This window comes from Pelophylax lessonae (assembly GCF_965119305.1).
Source record: "Pelophylax lessonae genome assembly, chromosome: 4".
Taxonomy (NCBI): domain Eukaryota; kingdom Metazoa; phylum Chordata; class Amphibia; order Anura; family Ranidae; genus Pelophylax; species Pelophylax lessonae.
In genome coordinates, this window is record NC_138771.1 from 254,038,749 (window position 1) to 254,054,150 (window position 15,402).

The 15,402-nt window shown below is 47.1% G+C and overlaps 1 protein-coding gene across 1 annotated transcript in view; it reads right to left on the reverse strand.

The window, feature by feature from the left end:
- ZDHHC17 (zDHHC palmitoyltransferase 17) overlaps positions 1-15,402 on the reverse strand; it is a 109,353-nt gene that overhangs the window by 63,942 nt on the left and 30,009 nt on the right. The window contains exon 3 of the mRNA XM_082257120.1: positions 10,235-10,357. Coding sequence (XP_082113246.1) covers positions 10,235-10,357 — 123 coding nt within the window. The remainder of the gene's footprint in view (positions 1-10,234; positions 10,358-15,402) is intronic.

Genomic DNA, 15,402 nt, shown 5'->3' on the forward strand with positions numbered 1-15,402 from the left:
CACCAATGGGATGTCCCAAAGCAGTGTAGACCTGAGGGGTGGGAGACGCAGCCGCAGAAAAAGCAACGCAGTACCCACATCAGAGAAAGGAACCTTACACACAGTAAGAGAACCAACTGGGCAACAGGAAAACGTGCTCAACAGGAGCAACAACCCTGGAAAAACAAGTAACCCAGGGGTAAAACACCCCAACAGCCAAGGACCCAAAAACCAAGGGTTCCTAAGGCACTGCCGCACTGAGAACTTTACGGCCAAAGGAGGCATCGGCCGATGCCTGAACATCCACCTTATAGAACTTGGAGAAGGTGTGAACGGACGACCAAGTCGCCGCCTTACACACCTGGGCCACTGAAGCTTGATGCTGGAAAGCCCAAGACGTACTCAAAGACCTGGTAGAGTGCGCTTTCACAGGGAAGGGAGGAACCCTCCCCCTCAAGGCATAGGCCTGCACAATGGTTTGTCTAATCCATTTGGCGATAGTCGCAGCCGACGCCGCCATGCCCTTCCGAGGTCCCTCAGGAAGGACAAAGAGGGAATCAGACTTGCGAAAAGGCTTAGTGGACGACAGGTAAACCCTGATCGCCCGGACAACATCCAAGGAATGTAAGGCAACCTCCTTAGGATGCTTCGGCTTCGCGCAGAGCGAAGGCAAGACAATTTCTTCATTAAGGTGAAAATCCGAGATCACTTTCGGCAGAAAAGACGGGTTAGGTCGCAGGACCACCTTATCCTTGTGAACCACCAAGTAGGGAGAGCTGCAGGACAAAGCGGCTAGCTCCGACACCCTGTGAGCCGAAGTGATCACCACCAAAAAGACCACCTTTTTGGACAACAGAGGCAACGAGATCTCCCTGATCTTTTCAAAAGGAGCATGTTGCAACGCGGACAGAACCAGGTTCAAGTCCCACGGAGGCAAAGGCTCCCTCCGAGGAGGGGCCAAATGGCGCACCCCTTGAACAAAGGTGCGGATCAACAAGTTTGACGCCACAGGGCGCTGAAAAAGAACGGCCAGCGCAGAAATCTGGCCCTTAATCGTGGCCAGCGCCAAACGCTGGTCCACTCCAGTTTGGAGGAAAGCCAACACTCTCGACACCGAGTATGAGCGAGGGGAAAACCCCCTGGACTCACACCAGGCAAAGTAGGCTTTCCAAGTACGGTAGTAAATCTTTCCCGAAGAGGCTTTTCTAGCCTTGATCAAAGTGGGAATGACCTCAGGGGAGAGACCCCTGTCCTTCAGGACCTGGCTTTCAACAGCCAGGCCGTTAAAGCCAGCGACTGTAAAGCAGGATGGAATATCGGCCCTTGAGACAGAAGGTTTTCTCGAAGCGGCAGGCGCCACGGAGAGTCGACTGCCAGATTGACGAGGTCTGCGTACCAAGACCGGCGAGGCCAGTCCGGTGCCACCAGAATCACCGTGTGCGGTTCCGAGGCTAACCTGCGAAGGAGCCTGGACAGCAGCTGGATCGGTGGGAAGGCATACATGAGACGATACTGAGGGTCGCGCGTCCTTGCCACGAACCTTTCCACCTTGTTGTTTAGACGAGATGCGAACAGGTCCACATCTGGGGAACCCCACTTCGCGCACAACATCTGGAAGACATCCGGGTGAAGGGACCATTCTCCCTGGTCCAGGGTCTGGCGACTCAGATAATCCGCCTGCCAGTTCTCCACCCCCGGAATGTGAACTGCCGTTATCGCCGGAACGTGCGTCTCGGCCCAAGACAGAATTTCGGTCACTTCCCGAGCCGCTCGGGCACTCCTGGTGCCCCCTTGATGGTTGATGTAGGCCACCGCGGTGGCATTGTCCGTCTGAACCCGAACTGGACGGCTCTGAAGCCGTTCCGACCAATGCCGAAGGCAAAGCTTTATCGCTCGCAATTCCAGAACGTTGATCGGAAGGGAGGACTCCTCCTCCGACCAAGTCCCCTGGGCGGACAGAACGCCCAGGACACCACCCCAGCCCAACAGGCTGGCATCCGTGGTGACTACCGTCCACAACAACGGAGGGAAAGACTTGCCCCCGACACCGTCGGGGACTGGAGCCACCACAGAAGACTCCTTCTGGTGCGGTGACTCAACGAGATCCGCAGATCCAAAGACTGCGGACGCCTGTCCTACTTGGCCAGAATCTCCGCCTGGAGACCCCGCGTGTGAAACTGGGCAAAGGGAATCGCCTCGAAGGCTGAGACCATCAACCCCAGACATCTCATGCATGTCCGGAGGGACGAGCTTTGGTTGTCCCTGAGGGCCCTGACCTCGTCCTGAAGCGTCCGGAGTTTGTCCTCTGGTAAGAAAATCTTCGCCTGAACAGAGTCCAGAACCATCCCCAAATAGGGAAGGCGAACCGAATGACACAGAGTCGACTTCGGCATGTTTATGGTCCAACCGAACTCTTGCAGCGTTTGCACCGTGGTGGACAGGTCGGTCATCAGGCTCCGGCTGGCATTTGACCTTATGAGATCGTCCAGATACCCCAAGACCGCAATGCCCTGTGCCCGCAACAGGGCCAGGACCGGCGCAAGCACCTTGGGAAAAACCTGCGGAGCCGAAGCGAGACCGAAAGGTAACGCCACGAATTGGTAGTGATCCTCCGCAATGGCGAATCGAAGGTACCGTTGATGACCCTCGAAGATGGGGATGTGTAGGTACGCATCCTTCAGATCGATGGGAGGCCATGAACTCCCCCGGACTCAGGGCAGCCACCACTGAGCGCAGGGATTCCATGCGGAACTTGCGAACCCGCACAAAGCGGTTCAGAGCTTTCAAATCCAGAATCGGACGCACCTTGCCCTCCTTTCTGGGCACAGTGAACAGATTGGAGTAAAACCCCCGAAATCTGTCCCGATGAGGCACCGGAACCACCACTCCTTGGGCCCGCAGGTCCCGCACCGCCAGGTGCGGATCCTGCAAACGCTCCGGAGACAGCTGAAGATTTGAGGGAAAAAAATCTGCCCGCCGGCCGAGAAATTCGATCTTGTAACCAGATCGAACAATTTCCTGAACCCATCTGTCCTGAATGCGGATCAGCCAAGGTTGGAGGAAACCGCGCAGACGTCCCCCCACCCCAGAAACGGGTGAGGGCGCCCCTTCAGGCGGAACTGGCGTGGGTTGTCGAACCGGACTGGCCGGATTTTTGCTTACCCGCCCACGGCTTCTTCTGGGGGCCTTGGCCCTTGGATTGTGACCGAAAGGCACGAAAGGACCCCTGGGAGGGCCTTAACTAGGAATTCCGTTTGCCACGGAAAGATTTGTGCTTGGGATTCTGGGGTAAGAGAGTACTCTTGCCCCCCGTAACTCCCTTAATCAGAGTATCCAAAGCCTCGCCAAAAAGGCGAGATCCCACGTAGGGAAAATCCGCCAACGTCTTGCGAGAAGATTGGTCTACCGACCAACTTTTCAGCCATATCAGGCGATGGTTGAGCACTGCCACACTAGACAGGCGTGCAGCCAAAGGAGCTAAATTCAAGTCCGCATCACACAAGTACATGACGCCTTGATGGATTTGATCCACCATAGCCAATGTGGTAGGCGGAGCCGAATCAGCCACCAGGGTGCGCCTGAGCACCTTCGTCCAATCGGCAACTGCCTGGGCCGCCATAACCGAAGCAAAAATAGGTTTTAGCATAGAACCAGCAACCACATAGGCATGACGGGCAAGAGACTCCAACCTCCTGTCCGTAGGGTCCCGGAAAACTGGGGTATCCTCAGAGGGAACCGCAGTAGCTTTGTTTAAAACGGCTACCGCGTGATCCACCTGAGGCGCCACACACCAACGCTCGTCGGTGGATGGCGCAAATGGATAAAGCAGTTTAAACTCATTCGGCACTGTAAAGGGCTTCTTTAAATTGCGCCACTGCTCATTAACAGTATGATGAAATTCAGCAGGGCAGGGAAAAACCTGCGCTGATTTGCGGGTCCTTTGCGTCCCAAAGGAGGACACCCTAGCAGGAGGAGTGGGCTCATCCTCCAAGTGCAAAGTATCCTTAATGGAGGCAATCAGCTCATCCATGAGTGCAAGCTCTTCGGGTGAGCCAGGGGGAGAAACATCAACCCCTTCCACCTCCGCCTCCCCCTCAGACCCCATGAGGTCCAGAGATGAGCGAGACCCTGAGAAGGGCACGCCAGCCACATCGCCCTCTGAATCAGAGGAAATGGATAACCTGGCCCTTTTTGCGGATCGTTCAGCCATCAGCATATGCACCTGAGAAACCAATGACGCCACTACCGTGGCCAGATCAGCCCCCTCGGGGGGTGCAGCAGCCCCCTGGTCCCCCACCAGGGCGGGGGGAAACTTGCTATCCTGAGAATCCATGCCCACAGCAATGAAAGGAAAAAAAGGGTACTGGCCCTTTAACACCACGGCGAGCGTAGCCCACCGTACACTACTGTATGCACCGACCCCGCAGGGATAGAGAACACGGAGCAAGGAATGACAGGACAATGAAGGAAAAACCTGGAGAGAGCACAAACAGGCTGCTGCCACCGATCACAGTCCCAGAGAAAGAGGAAGTGATGCAATAACCGGCTGACTTATATAGCCTATGAAGGCTCCGCAAAAATGGCCGCTCGGCTGAGGGATCGAGGCTACCAGAAAATGGCGCTGACATGTGCTCGAACGAGCGTGGCCCGCCAAAATGGCGGCGAGTGGCGCCAAAACACAGCGCTGTATAGGGACAGGGCCGATCATAGCATTTTCTGCAAAAAAATGGCGGGCCGCAACAGCAGCCGCCTCTCAAGCATGTCTGCATCCAATCTGCCCCACAGAATTCACAGCAGAGCGGGAGGGCAATCCACACAGGGATCTGACAGGGAGCCCGCATTATACACAGACATGGGGGTACACACAGCCACAGACTGACACCCACACAGATGGTCCCCACACAGAAGGCGCTTACTGTACCGGATGGCGTGGGGAGCCGTCTCCAGCGACAAACCGCTATCAGGATGACAGGGAGTGCCGCAACCAGGACGCAGTGGACTGCAGCACGAGACCGCAGAATGTCGTCCAGTGAGGTAGCCACCTCACAGGCAGCATCCCTGCAGCGAACAGGGATGGGTCGTTCATGGCGCCAGGGCGAACCGTAGCTGAACGCTCGATGGCAGGCTGGGGATCCATCTGGCCCTCAGCCCTGGGATCCAGGGCGGCCAGTCCGAGACCCAGCTCCGCATGATCATCTTCATCCGAAGATCCCTAAACTAAAGCTGACAAAATAACAGCTAGTAAAGAAAAGAAAAAATACTTGAAATAAAAGAAAAAAAAAAAAAGGGCAGAAGGCTGAGACTGAAGCCCCAGCACAGGAAAGCCTGCTACTCCTAAGCTAGGCAAGATCAAACTGAGTTGGGAATGCTGGTGCAGGGAGGTATTGACTAAGGGGACAGCCCCTAGGGGTGTGTCTATGCTAAAAGCTTTTGTTATTAACAAATCTTGTGCCTAGCTACTCCTGCGGAGCAAAGGTCAATACCCATTGGTGAAGACTTGAGTGGGCGGCGACTGTCGGAGGACGTAAGAGAAATAATTCTTACTTTACAGCATTTCTTCACACCTGGCTAAAACTTTTGCACAACACTGTAGCTTGAAGTATACACATACAATTGGGCACTAAACCACAATGTCAAATAATCCAGAAGGGACTTCAACTGTTCAAAACGCTGTCAAATAAAAACCATCAATGTTTTGGGGACATCAAAACTCCATCAGGGCTTGGGTGGCTCAAAAGAAACTATACCTAAATGGATCTACTGTATATTTGATCTGGTGCAAATACTCCTTTTGGATTGGAATTATAACAATTCAAAAGTAAGTAGTAATTATAAACAATAAAGGGCACTTTGGACTCCCGCTTTGTGGTTTGGCATTGTGTTTGTACCAAAAGAAGAAAGCACTGAAATCCTAGAATCTTTTAAATGTTTTTCTGGAATCTTCAGAAGTAGTCCTGGATGGCCGAGGGACTCATGGACATTGCTGGATAGAGATGGGGCTCAAAGTATTAGGGGGAGCTGGGGAGGCTGCTGCACACAGAAGGCTTTTTATCACAATGCATAGAATGCATTAAGATAAAAAACCTTCTGCCTTTTACAACTCCTTTAAGTATTAAGCTTTACTTCCACTTTAAAATTTAGGATTCTCTTTCCCATTCAGGTATAACAGTTACCAGGGTAAATGGAGAGGGTAAAGCTTTGACTTTAGTTATGCTTTAAGGTTAAATGCTAGGCCAACAAAAACTCCTTGCAGTAGGGCTGTGCCCGCACTGCAAAGGTCAATTGTGCGTTTCTGTCAAGGAGAGAGATAAGGGAAGATATATTTAGCTGATTCTCCCCGCACATGACCGGTCCTTGCAGTTCCTTCACCCCCACGCTCTAGTGATCCGGATGTCATCAAGCCCATTGACATCCTCTGGTTGTGTTGCCAGGAACAGTCCACTATTGGATCATGGAGGAGCACTCTGCCAGTAGAGCGGAGGAACAGTCAAGTATAAGGAGTTCTCCTCTCCCCTGGACAAAACGAGACGTTAACCCATGCAGTACAGGCACAGCCCCACTGCATGAAAAAAAATGTTTTTTGCCCGAAAATTTTGCTTTAAACCTTTGCTAATAATTTAAATACAAAATAGAAAACATTTATACACATCTGAGAGGGGGGAGTTAAAAAAAAAAAAAGTATACAAAGACAACAAGTACATTAGATAAGGTCATTCACAGCAGGGGGCTATAAAGTAGAAGGTGCTTTATTAAAGATCTGAACGTCATGACTCAGGGTGGGCTTCCTGATAGAGACAAAGGTCAAACACACCTGTTCAATGAATGTCAGGACAGCCACTTATAGTCTCCATTGGAAATGCAAGTAACCGAGTGAGAGCACTACTGGTAGACAGGGATAGAACATTGTCATCCCATAAGAAAATCGCTTTAACAGCAGAAATCACCTAGTTTTTTTTTTTATTATGAAATCATAGTTTTTTTTAATGAAATCATAGATTAAAAAACTGTACTTTACTTTTTAGAATTTTAAAGAACAAATGCAGTTCCACCACAAAAAAAATAAATAAATAAGCACTCCACTAAAAAACTATATATAACCCTGTATCAGTGTTTTATGTAGAAAAATCCCCCTTAAGCTGCTCATGCACTATAAAATCTGATTGTACAATTTCTTTAGATCTATCAAAAATTGTGCACCAGAAGAGCACGCAGGGCCGATCCGAGGCGGGTGCTTCGGGTGCAGTGCGCCCAGGCGCCGCAAGGTGCGGGGCGCACTATCCTCTCCCGGCTGCAAGTCTCTCACTGCAGCCTCGGAGCTGCTATATGATATCCTTTGTAGTCATAGGCGTGCTTCCTTGCCGGGTCGGTCGCACCACCACTGACTTTTCAGTCAAGTCTCACTGTCTCTGAGACTCCCTGAAATGTCAGTTACGGACATCCTTTCACTGAAAAAAATACATTGGTTATAGCTGCTCCGCCTCTCTGCTGCCTCCTCAGCCAATGGGAACACATTGGACACGCCCCCTTCTCCAGCGCGCCTTGTTTGATATCTCAGCAGGAGATGCCGACCTGGAGAAGAGAGGAGAGTACACAGCCTGCAGTGTGGGACGGGCTGCAGCCTTTATAGAAGAAGGTGAGTTGGGGAAAATAAACTAAATGTATTCTTGTCAGTGCTTTCCCTGCTGAGGAGGGGGGGGGGGGGGAGGGCTGTGTTTTCTTTTCCTGTCTCTGAGTCTGTTGTTTTTTCTGCGTGAGTAGCAGTGCACTGCTTCTGGAGGGAGGATATGCTCTAACCTTCTCCTCCAATCTCTACTGCACCTCCCTACTCCTTACCTGCCTCTCTTCTGCATTACCACATGCAATGTCTGTGAACTGCTGGAGCACTACAAGTACCAGCATGCCAGGAAATGGGGGCAGCAGCAGTGTGTTAAATCAGGCAGGCTGATATTTAGATGGAAAGTGCTGGTGTGCGTGTGTATACTGTGTGTGTGTGCGTGTGTATACTGTGTGTGTGTATACTGTGTGTGTGTATGTATGTATACTGTGTGTATACTGTGTGTGTGTGTATATGTGTGTGTGTGTGTGTATATATACTGTGTGTATAGTGTGTGTGTGTGTGTGTATATACTGTGTGTGTGTGTATACTGTGTGTATACTGTGTGTGTATACTGTGTGTGTGTGTGTGTGTATACTGTGTGTGTGTATACTGTGTGTGTGTGTGTGTATACTGTGTGTTTGTGTATATACTGTGTGTTTGTGTACTGTGTGTGTGTGTGTGTGTGTATACTGTGTGTTTGTGTATATACTGTGTGTTTGTGTACTGTGTGTGTGTGTGTGTGTGTATACTGTGTGTTTGTGTATATACTGTGTGTTTGTGTACTGTGTGTGTGTGTGTGTACATACTGTGTGTGTATACACTGTGCGTGTTTGAGCTTTGGTTTGAGGTGCACACCCTAATGCCATAGGCTGCGCACGCCTATGTTTGTAGTTGTGAGCTGAGGGAAGGGGCGACAGTGGGGGAGGAAGACAGGACAGAGGGAGATGCCAGGTGAGAGTTCCAGCTTTAAAAAGGCAAGCACATGACAATGACAGATGATCAGGTGAGGTGGGAGGTGTAAACATTGATCGGATGGATCGCTGAGTGTAGTGTAAAGCTGCCTCTCCTTACAATCTTCCTCTCAGTCTGTTACTGCAAGCAGGCTGGGGGCTGCTCAGAGAGTTCCATTCCAGCCCCTTTTTCCCATGCGGAGCTGTGGAGGAAGAAGTCTCATGGCATGTGTGTGAGTGTGACTCGGCCATGCGATCCCACAGCCTGAGCCTGCTGAAGTTTTAGTGTGTGCTGGCAGTTTGTGACACTGATTAGCAGAGCCTGGGAGGGAGGCAGACTTTACCAGGGGACATATCTCAGTCCCACACTGACAGATGAATTAAAGTGCCTGCCTGTGTATGGGCTGATTACAGTGTGATCACTGGGTTTGATAAGTTACAGTCAGACCATGTAATGTACACTACACATACACTTCCAAAACATGACGGTGATGTCACATTACCATTATGGAAGTGTATGTGTAGTGTACTACATTACATGCTCTGACTGTAACTTAGACTGAAGTTTAATGCATAGTAAAACGTTTTAGGCTTATGGGAGTGTATGTGTACTAATAATTCGCATTGTACCGCACATTCACGAGCATATGGGGGGGGGGGGGGGGGGGGGGGGACTGCGGCAATTTTTATTTTGCCTAGGGGCCAAAAATCCTTGCACCAGCCCTGGAGAGGAGGAGCCATACAGAGGAAGCAATGGCTTTGCTCTCTACTGCAGCCGCCTGCTTTCTCTGTACAGCTCCTCCTCTCACAGGCGGAGTGCATTTGATAAGTAAGAAGAGTGGGTCTCTCCAAGGAACACAGAGAGGGCCTCTGTTAGAGAGTCTGTTAGAAAGAGCCTCCACCAGGCCCCATTAGAGACTACAATGGGGTTGTATCATGGGACCTGGAGGGGGGTCTCTCGAACAGAGGTCATCTCTGTGTGCATTTTAAAGTCTATGTAAGATAAACCCCCCTCCAGGTCCCATTAGGAAAGGGGAGGAGTTAGTAAGATGACCACGCCCACACAGGGGGCGCCATAAATATTTCTGCACCCAGGCGTCTGTTACCCTAGGATCGGCCCTGAGAGCACGCCTAACCAATCTATTCAATTTATTTCAAATCAATTCGGCACTTGTACTACATTGTTGTAGGTAGAGCTAAAAGAGATTGTACAATTAGACGGCATAGTGTATGGTCACCTTAACACTCCCAGCTCTGAAGGATGCATTAGGCTCCAGCCAACCAAAGTACAGCAAAAATCTAGTTAAATGAATGGAAATATATACAGTTTAAAAGACAGTGCAATATAATATATTTGACTTGAGTGGATTTGCTGCAAACGGGCTGCTTCATCTCATTAATATAATTTGGTTGCTGCAGCTGTTCTCCTCTGTGAACGCCACTAATCACTTTTAATGACATAACCAGGGGCATACAATTAATCTCAGGATTGAATGCATTAAAATCCTAGATATGAAAAAATTTTGACTAAACTGCCCGTTACAGTGAATCAGGTTCCAAGCTTTGCTGCCTGTAAATAGCTTATCGCAGATTCTACAGAGACGTCCGAAGTCTTCATAGCTGTCGCCATACAGTCTGCAGACAGACCATGTTCAGTGTGGACATGACTTTTCTAGCTGTGAGATAGTAACAAGGATGTGATACTTACTTCACCAGATCTATCCTATTATTGATGGCAGCCCAGTGAAGCAGAGTAACATTCTCTTTGTCAGGCTGTCGCACATCATAGCCTGCTTCCACGAGCTCTCTGCAGCGCTCATAGATTCCATACCTTAAAAAAAAAAAAAAAAAAGAACAAAAATAAAGCAATTAACTATTGCACAGTGTATACTATTAACGTTTTTAAGTTAATGACAACCATTAGAGTACACTATAAGCAGATCTGTCCCTAAGAAAGACAAGTGCCTGTGCTTCACCGCAAATCATCAACAGGGCTATCATTCACAAATCATATGTAGTTTGGATGCAGCATAGATGGGGTAAAGCAGGGGTGTCAAACTCAGCCATATCAGTGTTACGGTTGCCCTCAAAGGGCCGGTCGGATCTGCAAGACTATATAAATGTATCTGCTCTTGATGATATTAATCCTAAATTTCCTCTGCGTTTAATTATTACTGGTTTTAGTAACACTCTAAGCGTTACTAAGCCCAGGACTCTGCATTCACTATATCTGGTCTCAAACAGTACACAGAACATTGAAATGCAATTATTTTAGTAAATATAAAACTGCTAAATACCTTTTCTTATCAGCAGTATATAACAGTCTAGTGCCTTCTTTTAGTGTCTGGGTAAAACTTATAGCAGGAGTTTTCATTTTGCTCTGACTGACCTATGAGGATGCAGGACCCCTGACCCTCTGTTTGGACAGTGCTAATTGGCCCTGTGCTGATCACATGCAATCTCCCAAAAAGAAAAAAACTCTCTAGCAATACACTCCAAACTGAGCATGTGCAGCTTGTCCCTTAGCTCTGTAAATATCAGGACAAATATTAGAGCCAGTGGAAGGAGGAGTGCATCAGAGAAGACAGGATCAAACAGCCTTTTTACAAAATGCACAGGATTACCCCTTAGGTTCTACAGTGAGTATACCAAGCATGCTTTACTGCATATACAGATAGATTTTACTGTTGTGGGTTTAGTAACACTTAAGCTGTGAAAGGCAAATGCAGACTGGCATGGAACCCACTCGCACTACTGGAGCAGACAATGCAAGTCTGAAAAGGAGGGTTTCACATCACTAGTCCACAAGAAACTTTAATTAGACTGCTCAGACCGAACATGGTTCTGCCATGGTATTCTGTCTGAATAGTCTCCAAAATTGTCTTGTGGATAATACCCATGGAGTGGGACCTTTCTTTTCAACTGGCATATAAAATTGTATTATTCTCATAGTCCAGGGCACCTCACCCTCCCCCCTTACATCAGATGTCAAAAGCCCACCCCCCACTGACATCGTGAGTCATCATCCACCCTCCCTTACATCCCAGTCCACTCCCCTTACCTTGTGCTGCTGCTGGGAAGAAGCTGCAGGAGAGGTGTGAGGGCCACATGAAATGGACTGGAGGGTCGGATTCGGCCTACAGGCCTTGTGTTTGACATATGTGGGGTAAAGGGATCATGCCTTACAATGCACAAAAGAGGAAAAGGGGACCACTGCTGACTGGACTTTTCAACATGATGAGTACTTCAACACTTATTAGTTGATGCTCTAAAGTCAAAACAGTGCTTTATGCAAAACTCACCATTTTGCCCAGCTAAGAACGCATTCCAAAAACTACATATTTTTTTCAAACTTTCTCAACATAAATTTTTAATAATTCATTTTAATGTTGAACTCCCAACAAAACAAAAAAACATACACACCTCGAAAAAGTATAAACAGAAGACCAGGTGGCAGTCTTATACAATTGGGCTACCAAGGTTTGGTGCTGAAATGCACAGGAAACACCCACTGATCTGGTAACATGGGCATGTAATCAGATTATGTATTCATCGTAAATGGTGAACTTTGAAGGAGGATGGCCTTCCTTTGTGAGGTCCAGAGGTCCAGAGAACAGAACAAAGAGGGGATTATCTTTGTCTGAAAAGTAGCCTTGGAAGTATATTTTAATGGCTCTGTGCAGGAAATGTAGAGAGATCTCCATAGGCTGCCTGGGAGCATGGCATAAGAATGGGAGGACAATGTCCTCATTAGGGTGGAATGCTGAGACCACTTTCAGAGGAAAAGATTGGCCTTTGGCAGAAGACAACCTTGTCATTGTAAAGAATTAGGACAAGCTCTTTAAAAAGGAAAGAGCGGCCAGCTCAGAAACACCTCTAACAGATCAGATAGCGACCAAAATGGCCACATCGCATGAGAGCTCCTCTAGGGTGCTGTAAGAGGGCCTAATGTGAGATAACACCTTGAAGAAAATTATATTTAGCAGCGCTAATGAGCTGATCCTGCATCAGAAAAAAAATATTTCAATGATTGTGCTGCTGCTTAAAAACAAACAATATACCAAAAAAGTGAAAAATAAAAATAATCCCCCCTTCGAAAAAGTCAGTAAGTTACGAAACGTTAGGGACGTAGCCATACGACGTGCCTGGTGATTGATCGGGTGAGCGGCGGTGTCTCACCGGAAAGTCCTGGACCCGAACGCTAGTACATCACACGTCCGAAGCAGGTGAGCACCCTGATCCCCACTCTTGATTATGATGTGCTTTACATATTTATATCCCATGTACGTGCATATTAGTGGATTTTAAATGGAATAAACTAGTTCATACGTTAATGCACTAGTTGGCTCTCGTCTTTCTTTTATGGTTTATGTGGAGCGGCATCTTGAGAATCGCCAAGGATTCATTATTCCCTATATCCTGTGCAGTGGTGCATATTCCAAAGCGTTATCAGCCCTATCCATGAGAGTGGAGGGCAAAAAGTGGGGTGAGTGTTCTAGCAGAGGGGAGTGGAGCACAAAGGTGGCGGACACTTTGTTGGTGTTTCTGTTCAGCTTACACTGGTATCTCACTGGATCATCACATATCACTATTCTCCTACTATTTGACTTTTAGTTATACATTGATTTATCCATGTGTGTTTCACTGGAATTTTTCCCACTGATTTTTTTCACTTGATTTATTGTCCACTAATTAATTTTGGGATTGGATTTTCAGTGATTATTTAAATACATGTATTTATATATATTGATTGATTTAATTGTTTGTTTATTTTGTTCACATATATTGTGTGCACTTTTCTGAGTTGAGCGCTGCTAGGTGGGATTATTTTTATTTCTCACTTTTTTGGTATACACCTTGAAGAAAGTTTTTTTTTTATTCTGTAGGAAAACCAGAATACCAACCACAGCGTTAACTCTGTGCCTGCATTCACATCAGACAAAGGAAGGATTTCTAGCAGTGTTAATTCCGACATGAAATTTTGATTTTGTTTTAGTCATACTCTTGAATAAAATACCATTTTTGTCGTATTTTAGTCAACTAAAATCTCCAGGACATTTTAGTTGATGAAAATCTAATTGGTTTAGTTAAACTGTAATGCATTATTTAAGCATTTCTCTAGAATTTCCAAACTCTATACTCCTGGAGTGCTAATCTAACAAGTAGTGGGGATGGGGGAAGTAAATGGGAGAATGGGAGTACACAGGGCAGAGAACTGGTCTGAGGAGGCTGTTATTTTACACAGTGACAAGCACTGCTACCTTGCTGGGAGGGGAAAAAAAAACTCACCATTTGGTTAACAGGGCATTGTTCCAGAACTCCCAGGCAGCAGCCAGAGGGAGCCTGCGTCTCTCAACCAATACAGCTTGTCAGGCGGAGCTCCAAAAAAGGTGGAAGTTTAGTGGGTAAACATCCCTCCCTTACATTTTTGTTCGGTTTTCATTTGTGGCTGAAAATTGGAATTGATTTTTGTCATAGTTTTGATGAAGTGGGAAAATAGGAACATGAAGATAGGCAACTTGGATGTTCACAAATGCCATGCTTTTCCCTTGTCTCAGGGAGGCAATTAATGACTTTGTAGAATCTGTGCAAAATTTTGGATTTTGAAGGAATTTATTGCAGAATTAAAAATCCAGAATAGGACTAATACCCCGGTTGGGCTTTGCTACTGTGAACAGGTTTGTGTAAAACTCCTGAAACGGTCTTTTTGCAGTGCTGGCACAAGAACTCTCTCTTTGGGCAGTTTTTGACTGATTTCAAGGAAAGTGTCGAGGTGGTAGAGTTTTGAACTCCATTTTGTCTTTTGAAACCACTGATCGAACCCACAGTTCTGGGACATCTATGACCCAGAAAATAAAAAAAAATAAAAAACTGTAAAACAGATGTTTTTTAAGGCGTTAGGAAGCACCTTTAATGTGAAGAGGTTTTGGGGAAGGCTTGGTAGCCTTAGTGGGCCAAGTCTTACACCAAAAGGATGGATTGAATGTCATTTTATAAGCTGAAGCCTGCTTAAAGCAGAAAGGTACTTTGTATTTTGAAGAAGGTGGTTTCGGGACGCTTCACTGTGGAAGTAAATCATTCCCACCTGTGACCTGATTGATAAATTGGTCAAGTCACTCACTAAACAAATGCCTTCTTTAAAAAGGCATATATGTTTGAGGTGCCTTTTAAGAGCAGGTTCTGCCATTCAAGTTTTCAACCAAAAGATTCTTCGCATGTGAATGGAGAATAAAGTCATTCAGGAAATTTGGCTCATAACATGTTCTGGGGCATGTACACAGAAAAGCAGAACAGTTGCATTTTAATAGCAAAAACCTGGAATACAGAGTCATGTTGGTTGATCATTATCCTAATCCAGTTAGCTGCAGTTTGACACAATGAAATTGCAGCCAAAGCTATTTGCATGGCTAGGCCTGCAAGAATAAAGAGAACATTTAGGAGCATCTCAAAACTTTCAATCTGCAGAATCTTTTAAAAAATATGTATAGTGAGACATATGTTTGAGAGATGACAGGATGAGCCACAGAACAACCAACTTCTTTGGAACTCTTTCTCCACTGGATAGAGTTCAGTAAAAAATTTTAGGAGAAGTGAAAATCCAGAGTGACTCAGTTGTCACACACTACACATTCTATCTGTACATGAACAGGGAATGTTTTGCGAAGTTTTGTAGGTCTATTTAGAACTGAAATTGAGTTTTGTGCAGGCCTTTTGCAGAGCAAATATTCACCTGCGATTTTGCTTTGGCTCCCTTTCGTCTCTGCCATAACCACAAGTGAGGGTATTCCCCTGTGGGGTACCCACGTGAATAGAGTATGGCATATAGGATAAGCGTGTATGTAATGGTAACACAGGTATAAACCGGAAGGATGCGCC